This window comes from Eumetopias jubatus, unplaced genomic scaffold, assembly GCF_037043125.1.
Source record: "Eumetopias jubatus isolate StellerSeaLion01/CBP00866 unplaced genomic scaffold, mEumJub1_p1.0 scaffold_9, whole genome shotgun sequence".
Lineage (NCBI taxonomy): Eukaryota > Metazoa > Chordata > Mammalia > Carnivora > Otariidae > Eumetopias > Eumetopias jubatus.
This window is the reverse complement of record NW_028274815.1, coordinates 74,425,361-74,442,727: the sequence shown is the minus strand read 5'-3', so window position 1 is coordinate 74,442,727 and position 17,367 is coordinate 74,425,361. Positions and strand designations below refer to the sequence as shown.

Below are 17,367 nucleotides of genomic sequence, written 5' to 3'. Positions count from 1 at the left end.
ATCTAACTTTTTTTTTTAATTGATGTGAAATTCACATAACATAAAATTAACTATTTCAAAGTGTACAATTCAGTGGCATTTAGTATACTTACACTGTTGTACAAACCACCGTTTCTACCAAGTTCCAAAACAGTTTCAGTGCCCCAAAAGAAAACCCTGTACCCATTAAGTAGTCCCTCTTCATTTTCCCCTCTTCCCAGTCCCCGGCAATGACCAATCAGCTTTCTGCTTCTATAGGTTAGCCTATTCTAGACATTTCATATAAATGTAACCATACAATATGTGGCCTTTTGTGTCTGGCTTCTTTCACTTAGCATGTTTTCAAAGTTCACCCATGTTATGGCAAATGTCAGTACTCATTCTTTGTTATGACTAAAAATAATAGTATCTCATTGTATGGATATACATTTTGTTTATCCATTCATCCACTGATGGACATTTGGGTTGTTTCCAGCTTTTGGCTATGTGAATAGTGCTGCTATGAGCACTGTGTACAAGTATTTGTTTGAGTCCTTGTTTTCAACTCTTTTGAGTATATACCTAGGAGTGGAATTGCTGGGTTAAATGGTATTCTGTGTTTAATTGGGTCTAACTGCTTTCTACACAGAACTTTCAATGAATCCTCTTACTTTAGACCTACCTGCAGCCCTCCCAAGATACTTCTAAAGGTAACTTGGTGCATGCATTTCCTGAACCTATAAGGGTTCCATGATCATTTCAGATTAGTTCTCGGTATTCTACAATGCTGTCTTAGTATTCAACTTTCTCAAGTTGGCTAGATCACTTATTATTCAGCCATCTGCTTTCTTGCTTCAAAATGATTATTGCTGTTCTTTCCTCTCCCATCCTTGTCCTAGTAAGTTTGTGTCTTCTTTCTATCATGTTACTGTCAGTTTAATGGGAGTTCAGAAGGTAGTAAAGGAATAACAGGAATACTCAATCTTCTATTCTAAATCGGAAATCCATAATAAACATTTTAATATCACCTACCTACTATTCTGTCTATCCAATTCAAATGCCTCTCAAGTATAATGAACTTATTATGGGGGACTGTAAGACTATATAAGGATAATCTCTGCTCTCAGTAAGCTGACAAACTGGTCAAGAAGATACAGTAATAGGAAGGTCATCTTCTTACATATGTTTAAGACTGTATGAATGTTAAGGTTCTGTTATATTCTGATATAGTAAACTTACGGAGGGCTGAAAGGGAAAACCCACACCCATCAGTAGGACAGGTCTCAAATGAAGTATGAAGTCATCCCTGGCATCAATTACTAGGAAAGGACTTCCAGTCAGAAATGAGGAATTGAGAAGGAAGTGAACCCTAGAAAATCAAGAGTGGCGACTCAGTTTCTTTCAATATGTGCCTCCAGCATCAGTCCTTGAAGGCTCAAAATATCTATATGGATGTTTTGAGTTGATATGGATCAACCTAGTCATTGACATGTGCAGAGAATCCCAAATTGAAGACACAACCAGACTTTGGAATCTGAGTAATTCGGACCATATAATGATTTTTCTTTTTATTATCTCCTATTTTCAGAGAGTCTTGTTGGAATGTTGTAATCTTATCTCACCTGTAACACTGTTGACAGTTAGGCATCCACACAGGCCAGTGGTGAAAAGGAAACAGTCGACCCCTTACCAATGGGAGGTCTAAGAGACTGCCACTTCCTAGACAATATTTCTTTCAAATGTTCTTTTGGCAGATTACCTTTCAATGCCAACTTGAAAGGTTCTGAATTTTATTTTTTTGAGAGAGAGAGAGAGAAAGAGAGCGCACGTGGGGGAGGGGAAGAGGGAGAGGAAGAGAGAGAATTTTAAGCAGGCTCCACCCTCAGCCTGGACCCCAACGTGGGGCTCAATCTCAGAACCCTGAGATCACCTGAGCCAAAATCAAGAGTCGGACACTTAACTGACTGAGCCACCCAGGTGTCCCTGAATTTTATTTTTTAATAAAGAAAAGTATCCTTTTATTATACAAGTACACAAGTATTATATATGCACTTATTGATTAGGTGGACTCTTTAAGCCTTGGTTTATGAGAATAAAACAAAATAATCCTGGTAATGCATTTACCACAATGTTTCACGTATATTGAGTGCTTAAAAAAATTAGTATTAGCAGCTCCCACTATGATTACTATACCTCCTCCTCCTCCAATTATTAATGCTATTGTTATTACGGGGTAAGTACCAAAAGAGAACATGGGAAGGAGGCAGAGACCACACTGAGTGCTGTGATAGGGAAAAGCTTCACAGAAGGACCAAGATTTTGAGCTGGGATCTGAGTTTGAGAAGATGATCATTTTAGACAGAGGATGATATCACAGAAAAAACAATTGAAGGGAAACTACAAGCTCTTTTGGATGTAAGAAATAGGTTTTTAGCCTCAGACTAATGCAAAAATTTTCAAATGTGTATCTCCAAGTATAGATTTGAAGAACAGCCAATGAACTTGATGAGAATATTTAAGGAATATTTTATTTTTTAAAAGATTTTATTTATTTATTTGAGGGAGAAAGAGAGAGAGTGCACGAGCACAGAAGAGCAGGGTGAGGGGCAGAGGGAGAAGCAGACTCCCCGCTGAGCATGAAGTCCAATGTGGGGCTTGATTCCCGAACTCTGAGATCATGACCTGAGCCAAAGGCAGATGCTTAACCGACTGAGCCACCCAGGTGCCCCTTAAGGAACAATTTTAAATAAAAAGTCCCTTTCTAACAAAGCAGTCTAAATATCCCGCTATTACACAGAGAAATGCTCTGACCAGATTTAATAATTTGCTTATAATACAAATTACTTTCACTAGACGTATCAAAGTATCTCAATTTCTTCACACACAAGATTTTAACTATTCCACAAAACAAAAACCAAAGCAACTTAATACAACTAAAATCAAAGCAGGCTGTTTTAAACATTAATGACTGCCCCTATCAGCAAGACAAGAGAAACTGGTCATTTGACAAATACTTAGCAAGAAACTGTGCATATTTATATATCTGCTTAATATTTATGTTATTATATTATTTTTTGTCAATAAAAAGCTGTAATAAATAGTATTTTGTAGTAGTAATAAGAGATCTGGAGTATTTTATTAATATTATTATTAACTCTCAAGCACCTAATTTTACTAAAGATGTTTTGGGCTAATTTTTTACTATACTCTTTAAAAACACTATTCTTCCTCTTCTTTTCCACAATTCCAACTATTATCCCAATCAGCCATTTTCTTTCTAACATGCTAATTTTTACGCATATATCTCCTAAATTTTCTTACTTGCTAAAAATAGAAGTCCTTCAAAATATCAAAACCACATGCTTTTGTGATGGCCCATAGTTTCTTACCTGCGCTTCTCAAATTAGGGTCCAGCCCTGGCATCTCTTTGTTAGCTTCAGGGCTGACACTGTAGATTGATGCCCCTGCTTCACTGACGATACTGAAAAGAAAGAAAAGGGGGAATATCATTTTCCAAACTTTCTGCCTGGTCAAAGAAAATTAATGAAGAAGACTGGGCATCATAAGGAAAAAATCTGCAGGGCAAACTGCTCTCTTTATATTTCAATGGTACCTATAGCATTTAATTTTTCATAAACATCAAGTGATCAAGTAAGGTTTGTGTTTGTCACAGAGGAAATACACAGGTTTAAATCCATAACGAATTCATTCAGTTGTTTTCTGTCAGTAGTAATGACACAGTTTATAGGTGAATACAAAGGATCCCTTCCCCTAATGCCAACTTTGAATTTCCAGAATATACTGAGATTCTTTATGTTTAAAATCTATTGTTGACTACCACTTATGACTCCCAACTGAATTAATCATTCTAAAGCATCATGGAGAGCACATACATGTGTGTGGATATGTGCACATGTGGATATATACAAAAACCACCGCCATAAACACTGCCATGATCACTACTCAATTATGATGAACAACGACAATGTGAATAGGAAAGGGATCAGATAGGATATTATCCCACTTCTTTTCAGGAGGGTCTGAAATCATCCTTTTAGGAAACTTTAAGTCTTTCATTTCAGGCAGGTGTTAAATCATTTATTTAATCAAAGCATCACACACATTATCCTCTTCTTTGGCTCCAAATACTTTACAAACCAGGATGGGAATGCTCTTTGACAGTGGACAAGTATATAGTGGTTGACATCACTACAGTTTATTTAACATTTTTAAGTTAGAGGTTTCCTTTTTTCAGATTTTATTTATTTCTGAGAGAGAGAGAGCACGCGTGCACATGCATAAGCGGGGGTGGGGGGGGCAGAAGAAGAGGGAGAAGCAGACTCCCCACTGGGTGGGGAGACAGATACAGGGCTCGATCCCAGGACCCTGAGATCATGACCTGAGCCGAAGTCAGACACTTAACTGCCTGAGCCACCCAGGTGCCCCTAAGTTAGAGGTATTCTCTATGACATAATATGCAAAGAAACATCATCTACCCGAAGTATTCATGATACCTGTGGCTCTATGACAAGACCATCTAGGTGTCAAGACTCAAAAGCAGAAACATGTTTGTGCTTTTTAATCTACTCTTAGAAACTTCTTCCTTTCTCTGTTCCTCAATATTTACTTTAATTGTGAGACAAGTTTAGTGGATAACTTTTAACATATTGCCCCATTGTAACAGCTGAACACTGATAAGAAAAGTGTGAAAAAGTTAGTTTGCTACCCCTGTCTTTGAAGAACTCTTGACTGAACTTAGACAACAATCATAGCCACCAAGACTTGAGAAGATTATTTTGAGGAACATGAAGATTTATATTTTTGCAACCAAGTCTATTGTCCTAAATTTCATAATAGGAAAAATTAACACTCTGTAATTGTTTACCCTCATCAATACTATCATCATGATACAGAAAGAGGTAATTGAATGCATATTACACACAAAGTACAAAACCAACCACTTTGTATACATTATCTCACTTAATCCTTTTATGGTGATTTTTTTAAAAAGATAAGTAATATGCCCAAGGTCATTTGGCTGGTAAGCTGAGCTGGATTTGAACTCTCATCTGCTTTAAACCTAAGTCTGAACTCTTAACCAGCACACACAAGTAATTTCTGAATAGCTTCAGAAACCTCTCATTAAAATGAAAACCCAGGGGTACCTGGGTGGCTCAGTCCATTAAGCGGCTGCCTTCAGCTCAGATCATGATCCCAGGGTCCTGGCATGGAGCCCCGCGTCGGACTCCCTGCTCAGCGGAGAGCCTGCTTCTCCCTCTCCCTCTGCCTGCCTTTCTGCCTACTTGTGCTCTCTCTCTATGTCTCTGTCAAATAAATAAATGAAATCTTTAAAAAAAAATGAAAACCCATATTTTTGTGCTAAATAAGTGTAACAACATCTTTTTAAGGAAGAACCATTTTCTTCCTTTCTTATATGTCTAAGGTAGAATCTAAAGCACGTAGAAGGTCAAATATATTCTATAATTTCAGAGATGGACTTTAAAATTAAAAGGTAATTGTGCTTTTTCTCCAAAATAAGATTTAGACTCTGCTCATCTTCTACTATGTAATGATCAAGGAGAAAATGTAATGTCAAATAAAGCTTGAAGTGAAGAAAACTCTTAATGTGGCATAATAGGATGTTAAAACCAACACTCTAGAAGGGATTTTTTCAGTTCCATTATAGTGGCACTTTCTAACCAGGGGCCCTTGGTCCTCTGGGCAGGGAGAAACAGGATTAATTAAAACTGCATAGAAAATACCCTTGTTTATGCATTTTTTTTTTCCCTAGGAAAAGGGATTATAGTTTTCAGTGATTACTTAAGAAACCTGTAACCCCTGAAAGAGTAAGGAAGCACCATCACAGGATAAGAATATTCAGTCACTGGTCATGGAAAATATGGTTTCAAGCACAAATCAACACTCAGTCTAACAAAGTTTTTTCTAAAAAAAACTCGAGTATCCATGAAGTGCAGGCTGGACCTATTATTAAGGGAAAAGAATATTTTTAAAAAATTCACCACAAATTTATTTTCTATCATTTCAAGAAGACTCCAAAATTGCCACTGTAAAGTAAAAGGAAATGAAGTGGTAAATAAAAAATTCCAATTAACTGTGGCTTTTAGCAGTTTGGTACCTGAGAATTTGCTGGGTGATTCACTGTCTCTTGGAAGTTGTAATTCTCAATAGACTGAGGGGAACTGTTGCAAAGAAAAACACTCAGATAATAAATATTCCTCCAAATACCACACTGCCACTTCTTTTAAACAGAGGAATACAAAACAGATGTGACATACTGCACTGAAAGATTTTAGATTAACATTAATATTAAATCAATACAAAATGTAGTAAATTTCATATGCTTTAGTTATTAGACAGCATGGGTCCAATAAACAGGTCACTACTAAGCAAAGAACAGAATGCTCCAATAATCTAAATGAACAGAAAAACCTCAACACTGATTTCTTATACAACATATAAGAACCTAAGAAGTTTATGTGGCAAGAATTAAATGAAACAAATCAAGCTGAGATTGGTGATTTTTTCCAGGAGAAGTTGCGAAGAATAAAAGTTTATAATGATCCCACTCCCATTTTGTTCATTCCCATCTGGATGTCAAGGATAGAGACTCAAAAACTATGCTAGATTTTATAAGCCACTTTTTGTTTATTCCAAGTTTCCCAAGAAACTATAGAAAAGTATTCCAATTATCTCTAATATATTTTGAGAAAAGCAAAAATGAACTTTACATAAAATTCAGACAGCTCATGATTTAATAAATATTATATTCCACAAAACAAATTTCTCTCAGGTATAAAGAAATCGGGCTCATAATGTTAGCAATTTGATTACTTTATTTTGCCATAAAGCAGACAAGACTCTGAGCAGAATTTATTATTTGGAGGGAATTTAACTGACACAGTTGTAAATGAACTGAAGGGTCAATATTATTACAGTGCTCTGAAGCCCCTTCAAACTGCTAGTGCATACAAATAGTTAAATGCATACATATAGTATCTCAAGTGTTAAAAATATGTAAGTACATTTCAGAAGCTACCATTGGACTTACATTTTACCAGATATATATGTTAATGTGCTAATGCTCTATAATTAAATAGGCATTTTTAAAAACAATCAAATTCAGCAGGATTTTAGGGTCTTTTTTACTTAAAAAAAAAATACAAACCATACACTCAAAACTAAAAAGCAAGTGAAATGCCCACAATATGGATGCATATACTTTTAAAACCATTTTTAAAATTTTTAATAAAAATTCTTAAGTTAAAAATGCTAAAATGTTATATCTCAAGTAAAATTCAATGACATTACATAAATTGACCATTTATCAATATAATTTATTTTTTTAAAAGATATGTTTAAATTACGTTATTTAATAAGTGTCTTCTGTTAAAACAGACTGTATGTTGATGAATCTTTTAAAACCCGGTTTACAAGCAGTTTTCTAATAGTGACTATTTGTTCTGACAATAAAGAGAATGGCAATTTCTTTTACCAAACTGAGATGGGGTGGGGATTCTTTTCATGAGACAGGAAAACTAGCTGTTTGTTTTTTTAAGTTACTAGGCTAATAGTTTTCACATTCATTTACAAGGTTACATGATGTCTCCTCTCTTCTCCCCATTTCCCAAATACGAAAATAGTTTGGTTATTTTCTCTTATTTTAAAATAAATCACATGCTTCCTTATGTTAACAGGAGAAATTTAATTCAAAGATAATCTATTTAAATGAAAATGCAGTTATTTATTAAGATATTAAAATCAGCCAGGATATATTGCTTGAATCAATAAAAACTGATGTGTTCTTAATTCTTTTCAAAAGTACATTAGAATTCCTCAAACTTTACTGTTACCTAACAGCTTTCTTCTGCCCACCAAAAAATATGCACTAAATAGCTTCTACATTAAATGCACAGCTTATTTCACTAAAGTTTTTAAAAACAATTTATCTAAAAACCGTTCTTCCAAATTTTCAGACTGAGAAACATTCATACAGAGAGAGTAAATGGCTTGAGCTAAGTTTCCCAACGAGTAATAGAAGGTGCTAAAACAGCTAGCCAACAGAGACCTTGATTCTGTGCTCCGCACATGAGATAACCCATTCTGAAGTATGAAAGGACAGCTGTTGTACTTTAGGGATAGGAGACAAAGCCAAAACCAAAACACCGTGAATAAAAGGGGGTCTAGGATTTAATGTTTAAAGGATAAAGTTTATTTCTAAGAAAATATCAAAGCAATTTTATGATGAATTGGCATTTCAGGGAGTCTCAAATGAGCAACATACAGTCGCTTTAAAAGCCAGGGTAACCTGGTGATAAGGAAGCAAAGAAACAAGCAAAATCATACGCTGTTAAAGACGTTTAAACTGTAGAACTCTTTCGGATGGTAGCTTGAAAATATAGATCAAGTTATAAAAATATGCAATCTTTCTGAATCAGCTATTACATTTTTAAGAATTCATACAAAAGAAATTTTAAAATACACAAAAAAATGAAAAACTGCTATTCAAGCTTTTACTGAAAGAAATTGAAAATCAAAACACCTATCATTACAGGGTTCATTAAATGAAAAACTATACTGTCACTAAAAACTAGTTATAAAATATTAAGTGAAAAACATGGTTATATGACCATGAGACCAACTCTGATATTTTAAAATATAGACCTATATAAAAAGAAAAAAGAAGGTTTATGTAATATAATGTTAATAGTATTTAAATGAGTTATTCCTTTGATTGCATTCTCGTTTCTTTAAATTTTTCTGCAATAGCCATGTAATATTTGTAAAAAGAAAAAGTTTAAAATTTAAGTTTAAAATAACAACTGTTGTTAATTGGCCAGGAAATGGGATATCACATAATGCCCAACATTTTCTTTTATTCTACCAAACTTTCTTGTATAGTTATTAAAGTTATTTTGAACTTAATCTGGGTAAACATATCATTTGTTAGGAATAACTTCCATACATGTCTTCTAGATCTCAAACAATAACATTTGATGATATTGCTGTAACATAAAAGAAAGGTGGCCAAGCAGAAAAGTCAAGAGTAAGTTCTCAATCTGTATACATAGACTAGATAAGAAACAAATGTATGATGAAAAATTTTACAAGAAATTACATATTATATATCCTTAAGTTTTACTCAGTCCTTGGCCTCTGAACCCACCACGCAAGTTATCCTTCATGATTGCCAAAGCACAATCAATTCACTACCCACAACGTACAAGATGTGAAGTGACAGAGTAGTGTGCCAGGAAAGTAGTGCGTGTGGAAAAAACACTAAAAGCAAAATATGGTGAAGGAGAAAAAGAGAGAAAAGACATACAAGCTCAAGATTTCAATGACACCAAGAAGTTTACCTTTAGATATGTAACACTGGCACCATCTGGTGGAAGACCAGTTAGAAAGAATTCAATTGCCAGTTTAAAAAAAAAAAAGAAACAAGAATTCTAAGCCTTCTTTCAAAAGATGAGCATTTTTCAAAGAGAATAAGACTAGCAATGGTACAGTAATCACACACAGGACCCATAATAAGCCTGGGAGAACTTAAAATGTCTACCAAAGGTGTATGTACTCCCCGACGGACATCCTACCATATCTTACCCACAGAGCAAGGTTTCAACAGTACAGAATTCCCTCAGCTACCTTTCCTTCAGTGCCCGATGCCACATCAGATGAAAAGAACACTTTCCAGCCACAAAGGAAACCCAAAAAAGGAAGATCCAAATTAGCGACTATGCAGCAGAACTTTAATTTAGAGTTTAAGGTTCCTCAGAGCACCAGCTACCTATCCTTCCATGCTATAAATACATGAACAGCATTGAGCACGAGAATCTGATTCTGCTCTTTAGCATCAGAGGTTTATGTGCACAGTGATGCCGAGCCTCTACAGTGGACCAGTATGGCAAAACATTACACTGAAATCACTGTTACTGCTGGCAGTGGGCCATTCAATGACAGAGATGACAAAAATCACTGGTATCTTCAAATGCTGTTACAGGGGAAAGCAAATCAACAAACTGAAAGACAAAAGAGGATGGAGAGCTTGTCTCCCATCTGGAGGTAGAAGCTACTTCTGACCAAGAATGGCACCAGCATAAATGATCATCTCAGCTACCCTCCACAGTAAGCATCCCTTTTATTCTCTCTTTCCCTTCCCTTCACCTTCTTCTGCTTTCCTTTTTAAAAATCCCTCCTTTATTTCTTTTGTTTTCCCCATCTACATTTGAGACCAACCAGAAGTTGTTACAAGTACTGCATGATACCACTAAGGGAGCTCAAGAAAAAGCTGCCACAAGGCCTGGAGCCTGCGTGGTGTCAGACTAAGCAAAAGGACAGAGCCTCCTGCTTCCAAGACAAGAAAATGGGGCAAAGAGAGGAGCACTAACTACAGAAGAAAGTGTTGTCTGCAGCAGTAAACACTGTAACTGTAAACATTCCATGTTCATGACTGACAAGACACAAAAACTAAGAGGGCGGGGAATAAAGACTGAACTGATTTTATAGTGAAAATGTCCTTTGATCAACATTTTGAAATGTATTGCTCTAAAGATGAACCTACTTGCCAACAGTCCAACCCACACCAAAAAGTATGCTTCTCCTGATTCTTACATTTTATTCCAAAACCAATTATCTGTATTTGTTTATTCTTCAAAGGCAATTCTATTCAGATATAAATTTGAGAGTTGAGAATTGTGTTGAATTTTCTTACAAAGGGAAAAATTTGCCTCATTAACTCATCTTTTCACCTTTTCTAGCTTATATACATCTACGCAAGTTTATCCACTAGTAAATACGAAGAGTGCAGATTGTTATGGCATAGACTTTTTAGAATGAAACTTATCTCAAAATATTTTATTCTTTTATTATCCATCCAATAACAGAAGTCAGAATCGGAATTACCAATTTAGAGATATAATATTCTAATATTTTGCTAATAGTAAGTGTTCAATAATGTCATACTGATTATTAAAAGTTTTAAGAACAATAACAAAAAGGAGAGAAGCAAAGGAAACGAGATAATGAAAAGTAAAATAAAAACAACAATAATTAAAAAGAGAGACAGACACTGAGACTTACTTTGCCAGGGAGTAGTAGTCCCGTTCTCATTACCCACAGTGGAATAAAGTTTTGGAAACAACAATGGTTTATGCTACATTCCCCAATACTCTTCTAAATATTACCATTGACAATCTCAGTGAACTCCACTAATAAACGATGCACATTGATTGGCTTGCATACCTTGTTACCCATTCCTCCTTTTCTCCCTTCTCATATTTGTTTTATTCCTAACCGTCAAAACCCCTACTTTCCTCTGAAGTGATTTTATACCTTGGCAGAAGTCATTGCCGGTCCTGGCTCCCTTGCCCCGTTAAGGGAGACCCTATCTACGAACTTCATCTTACACATGCACCACCTAGCAGCCTGGAGTAGCCTCAACCTTCAAAATTTCCTTTGGCCACCCAGATAATGCTGGGGGAAGGGAGGAGGAAAAAACAAACCTGAACACACATGCCAGGCATAAGACCACTACTCTAGATCAACCAATTTTCTAATCGTAGTTTTTAAAGTTACACTGAACAGATGGAGGGAGAGAATGAATTTCAGTTCAGCTAACTGCTCCGTTTACTTCTTTATCTATAGTCAGATCTTTACTTTTTTGGGATCACTGCACATTTCTGGCTCTGCTATATTACACTGTGTAAATATTTAGGAGAAATAATTCCTTTCAAGGACCTAAACTTCCACTGTCGTTATGGCAAATGAACCTGTTTATGCTATGTTTGTTAAGTAACAGTAAGCCTAAAAGAACACAGGAATTTACTAACATATGTGGTACACAAACATCACAATCATAAAAGCTTCTCGTGGGGACATCGCAAGAACATGAAAGGCCAGTTTATTTTTGTTCCCATTGCCCTGTAATTTTCTTTAGCTCTACTACAACAGTCCTTAATTCAAACCTTTCCTGCAGTAACAGGAACAGAGTAGACTGAATGTACATAAACTATACCCCAAACTACCCTCATCTCCATGTGCCCTTCCGTGATTCTAGAACAATGGTTCTCAAACTTGATCCTGCATCACAATCAGCTGCAGGCTGTTAAACCGAAGCTAGCTGGGCCTCACCCCCAGAGTTTCTGTTTCACTGGGGCCAATAATTTGCATTACTAACAAATTCTCTGGTGATATTGATGCTGCTAGTCCTGGGACCACACTTTGCTTTATGGTTTTACTGAGGTATGATTTACATTTCATAAAATTCACCCATCTTAAGTGTATAATTCAATGACTTTTAGTAAATGTTATACAACCATCACCAAAATCCAATCTCAGAACATTTCCATCCCCAAGATAGTGTGTGCCCATTTACAGTTCTCATTCCTACCTCCAGCCCCAGGTATCCACTTTCTATTTTCTGTCTCTACATATTCACCTCATCTGGACATTTCCTATAAATGTAATCATAAAATATACGGTCATCTATGTCTGGCTTCTTCACTTATGATGTTTTTGAGATTCTTCCATGTTATTGCATCAGTGTTTCCTTTTTATTGCTAAACAGTATTCCACTGTTCTAGATATACCACATTTTATCTATCTACTCATCAGTCAATGGACTCTGGGGTTCATTCCCGTTTTGTTATTAAGAATAATGCTGCTACAACTATCCATGTACAAATCTTTGTGTTGGACACACATTTCATTTCTCTTAGACAGATTTCCAGGAGTAGAAATGCTAAAGTATAAATTTATGCTTAATTTTAAAAGAAACTGCCTTGGTGCAATGAATGAGTGCTGCAATTTATTCATTTCCATGACGATACTTGTTATCGTCTTTTTGAATAGCTATTCTAGTAGCTATTAAGTGGTATCTTTTTACTTGTAGTTTCATTTACATTTCTTTAATTAATGATGCTTAACATTTATTCAATGTATATGTTGACCTTTTCTAATCTTCTATAATCTGTTGCTCATTTTTAATGGGCTTGTCTGTTATGGAGTCATAAGTGTTCTTTATGTATTATAAATACAAGTCTTTATCAGACACATGATTTGCATACATTTTCTCCCAAATTTTGGCTTGCCCTGTCATTTTCTTAATGGTCTTTTGAAACACAATAGTTTTTAATTTCGATGAAGTCTGGAACGATACTTTAAGAACCACTGTTCTAAAGCTTCAAAAATTCAAAATACCAAACCCTTGAAAAATGTGAAAGCTGAGTGGTTTCCCATCTGCATAAGCAAATGTAAATGTCACTCATATCTGCTTTTCTGTTTTGTTTCCTTTTAGCAAAGGCTATTACAACTATTATCCTAAATATATTCACCATTTTCAGGAGGAAAAGAAAATTTGCAACTAACTGGCTTTAATATATTATGGAATGAAAAATTCAGCTGCAAATAGGCCGAATTATTTAGAATAGTGGATGGAATGCCAGCACTAAAGAATACGAACTTCTGAGCCAGTGTTTTCAGAATCACTGATCAGTCCTATGGCTTTTAATGCTGTGCTTAAAGCTTGTAAGAAATATGTCTACACAATAATGGGAACAAAGATAAATGGTGTACCATGGTAGAGGGTATAGAGAAAAGAGCATTCCCTGAAAGATACATTTGATTTATCTTGATGTTTTTGTCTGATTTTATTAGCCTTCTTCACTGAAGATTTAAAGATAATTAATATATCACTACAGCCCTTTCTTTGTTGAAAAGCTATTGAACTTTAAATTAACTTTAAATTAAAAGGAGCCAAAGATGGCAACAGAAGTTCTAATCCTGTCTAGGACCATAATTTGCCAATGTGTGAAACATACCTCAAAAAAATACCAGATAGGTTTAATTCAGGCAGAAGCAATGGTAAGATTAGTAGTTTCTAAGGTGAAACCCAAAATACTCTATGTTTATTCCTTGATGATTATCCACATCCAAAAAGGAAATCATAAGATTAAGACGCTTACTCAACATTATTTCTATAATCATGACCTGAGCCACATATTCTGTGATTTTATGGAAAAACCTTAACAATAGGAAGGATCCAGTTAAAAGATGAAGAAAATCCTCCATTTAGGTTTGCAACAAGAGTCCTTCTTTATATAATTCAAGTTAACATAGGATATGAAGCAAGAAGCTTTGTTCACTGTAGAACTACCAGGCTTCTACTAAAGTGTTTTCGAATATTTATGTTCTAATACATGGATACTGTTGATAACATAAAAGCCATTAGTCCTCACTGTCTTCCAATTGCTGCAGATGTATTTTATATTTCTACTAACTTTCATATATTACACTACAAGGAACAAGCCTATCAGCCAATATTCATTCTCCCTTTTCCACTGAGCCACTTCAAGCCACTTCAAAGGAAGCTGTCCAAAGAGATGCCAGAAGATACAGTTTCACAGGTGATCCACAGCCTCTGAACACAGTCTGGCTCCCAATAACTTAACTTTTAGGCATCTTCTCACCCAACTCTTGTAATTTTTTGCAATTTAAAATACCTAGAGTCAGTGGAACTTCTCTCCCAAATTATACCCAGTTAGGGTATCACCATCTCTGTGATGTTACTGGGCTTGAGATCCAACATAAAGATCAAGATAAGAGAAACAGAAGAAAGAGTTTACTCAATAGCACATAGCCGATTATGATTTATCCATAAAACTGAAAGGTAAGGATAAGCAAAATATAATAGTGTTTTAAGCCTTCATTTTGTACCAGAGTTCAACTTCTTTCCTCAGTCATTTAGATACCAGTTACCACAAGGAACAAACTAATCAGGTTGGCACTTCTGTCTTTTAGTCACCAATCTTTCCTCTGGGTGGCTCAAGGTGGAAAAAAACAGAAACAACAGGGACCTCAAATAGGATGTCTTACTCCTGGCCATTTAAGATTTGACAATCATTAGTGTGTGCATATAGATGGCAATATGATCATAACAGAAGCTCATCCTTGAAAATCTGCAATTTCCTAGTGAGGTTCTTAATAAAAACGAGGAACACAGAGGAGCACTCTGCCCTGACCCTCACCATTTATCCAGTGAAATCCATAAAATAATCACTAAAACCTTTGTTTATACAAATAGCAAATCAGTATCACACCAAATAGGTATAAAGGAGAGTAAGACACACAAACACATACGAACTTCTACACAAACCCCGTGTGCTCTCCAAAGCTAGGAGAACTGTACCATTTCGGCAATTTATCCATGTATGAACAAATGCCCTCAGTTGATTCCTGGGAAAGGGAAGAATGATCAGTTATATCTGTCTTCACCTTGCTTGCGAATCTTGACATTTTTCAGCAAGTAAAAGTTCCAAATGGCAGGTGTCAGAAGGCCTTAGCCTCACATGTGGTGCTAGAAGGCAGGAAAGCAGCAGCAGCATGTGGTCATGTCAGAGCTACACAGAAGCTGCCTAGAGAGCACATTCTGAAAAGAGCAAACCTCAGACGTGGTTAAATCAATCTAGTGCCAGATGCCACTACTGGAACAAAGCCTCGCTGCCAAAGATTAGCTGCCCAGAGAAACATTCAACTCAAGACTCTCACAAAAGGGAAAATAGCTGAGTGCAATGGCACCTGTCCATATCCTGGCCATCTGATAATTTGGTCAAACTAGACCCTTCCATGCAGAGAAGACAATGGCCACAGAATCCTTTGTTTAGTCTACAGATGGGTGTTATTTTTGCAAGGCCCTTTTCAGTTATTCTAAAGCAATAATACAAATCTGCTGTATTTGCATAATTATAGCTTTTTGAAAGTGCTTTAAGATCTACTAACTCTAACTTCCTATAAGGAAGTCAGGATCACATTTTACCTATGGAGTAAGAGAGAACTAAAGAACTCAAGTTAGGCCAAGATCATCTGAAACCAAGACTTAAAAAGAAAAAATCATCTCCAGAACTGTTCGGTCAGACTTCTTTCTGTTTAGGTATCTACTCTCTGTCTGTTCCTCCCTCTCAATCATCTTTTCACAGGTTTTCACAATAAAAAGAAAGTCTTGGAACTTTTTGAAAGTTGTTTGTGAAGGTCAATCAATAATCATTTCGTTCCCAGAGATTAATGTAATTGGCATGATGGTCTCTGTTTCTTCTCAGATCTCACTCTTAAGAAACAGTAATGATTTCTGAGGAATATTCAAAGCAGGAGATGCCGAAGAAGCACAAAATATGTCAATTGTTTAGGGTGGAACATTCACTATCAGGTCATCTGGTTAGATACATCAGAAACTAAACAAACTAGGATTCTCACTCAGAGAAGCAGTACACAATATAATGATATAATCCATAGAAAAGAAAACCCATTATCATTAGGATTTTATGCTCTATTTGAACATACAAAGGGATCACTGTGCCAAAGACTGTTACGTCAAAACACCTGATTTACTCCCATACCTCAAAGGACAAAGCATAAACATGAACCAGGACTTCACCTGGATTCAAGTTATAAATTGTTTTCTTCCTACATTTTTACTTACTATGGCTACACCACTGAAATTCATTTATTTGCCATATACTTGTGCCTGTTTCCACACTAAAACAATTCACTGGAATCTACGTTATCTCGTCTTGCCTTCTAAGCAACCAGTAGTACTATTCTTCAACTGTTTGCAGTTGCTCACATATTTTTTTCAATTTTGTATTTTTAGATCTTATTCTGATCTATATTCAGATCTTATTTTTATGTAAAGGATAAAGTAAATATCAAGACACACCCAAATTCACTTAAGGACTCAGAGTACTCTCACATATATATTCTACTATTTGAAATCAAAGGTATTAAATACAACTTAAAAATAAATTAAAGTAAAATTTTCTAAATTAACTTCTTGCTCATCACTTAATCTGAAGGTTTTCATTTCTGTAAAACAAGTTATTTTGATATGATTATTTTCCATGTCTATCTTTTTTCCTATACACTTCCCTAACTTAATTGATTCCAGTGTTTTTCTGCTTTACCCATTGAAATAGAGGGATTTGTTTTTTCATTTACATTAATAAAAACCAGTTTGTGTTCACGTTTGGGGTATAGCAAAGATGAGGGTTGGTGAAAACAAAGTGTGAAGCTGTTGTCATGGTACGATTGCTCAGAATCATGCAAATGGTAAACAGACACATGAAATGGACATACTCTGCACTAGAATCAGATCTGGCACAAATTTCAACTAAATACAAGCAGAACTTGGACAAGCCATATACAGGTATCTAATAATTTTCAGTATCATGAAAACAGTCATCAGTTTCACTCCCCAAAAAAGAGCGAGCACAAACTCAGGCATTTCAGTGCTAGTTGGCTAATGATGCAATCTCTTCAATTAAGCAGAAGAACAAAAGAAAAGGCTTATGAAAATCATTGAATGTTCTCTGAAACTTAAAAATAAATCCATATGCAGTCAAT

General features: G+C 35.5%; 1 protein-coding gene across 2 annotated transcripts in view; it reads right to left on the bottom strand.

Moving 5' to 3' along the window:
- The window catches only part of SRBD1 (S1 RNA binding domain 1), a 207,301-nt gene that overhangs the window by 88,942 nt on the left and 100,992 nt on the right, over positions 1-17,367 (bottom strand). For both annotated transcript variants that reach the window (XM_028104085.2, XM_028104086.2), the window contains exon 15: positions 3,348-3,439. In XM_028104085.2, the coding sequence (XP_027959886.2) occupies positions 3,348-3,439 (92 nt within the window). The remainder of the gene's footprint in view (positions 1-3,347; positions 3,440-17,367) is intronic.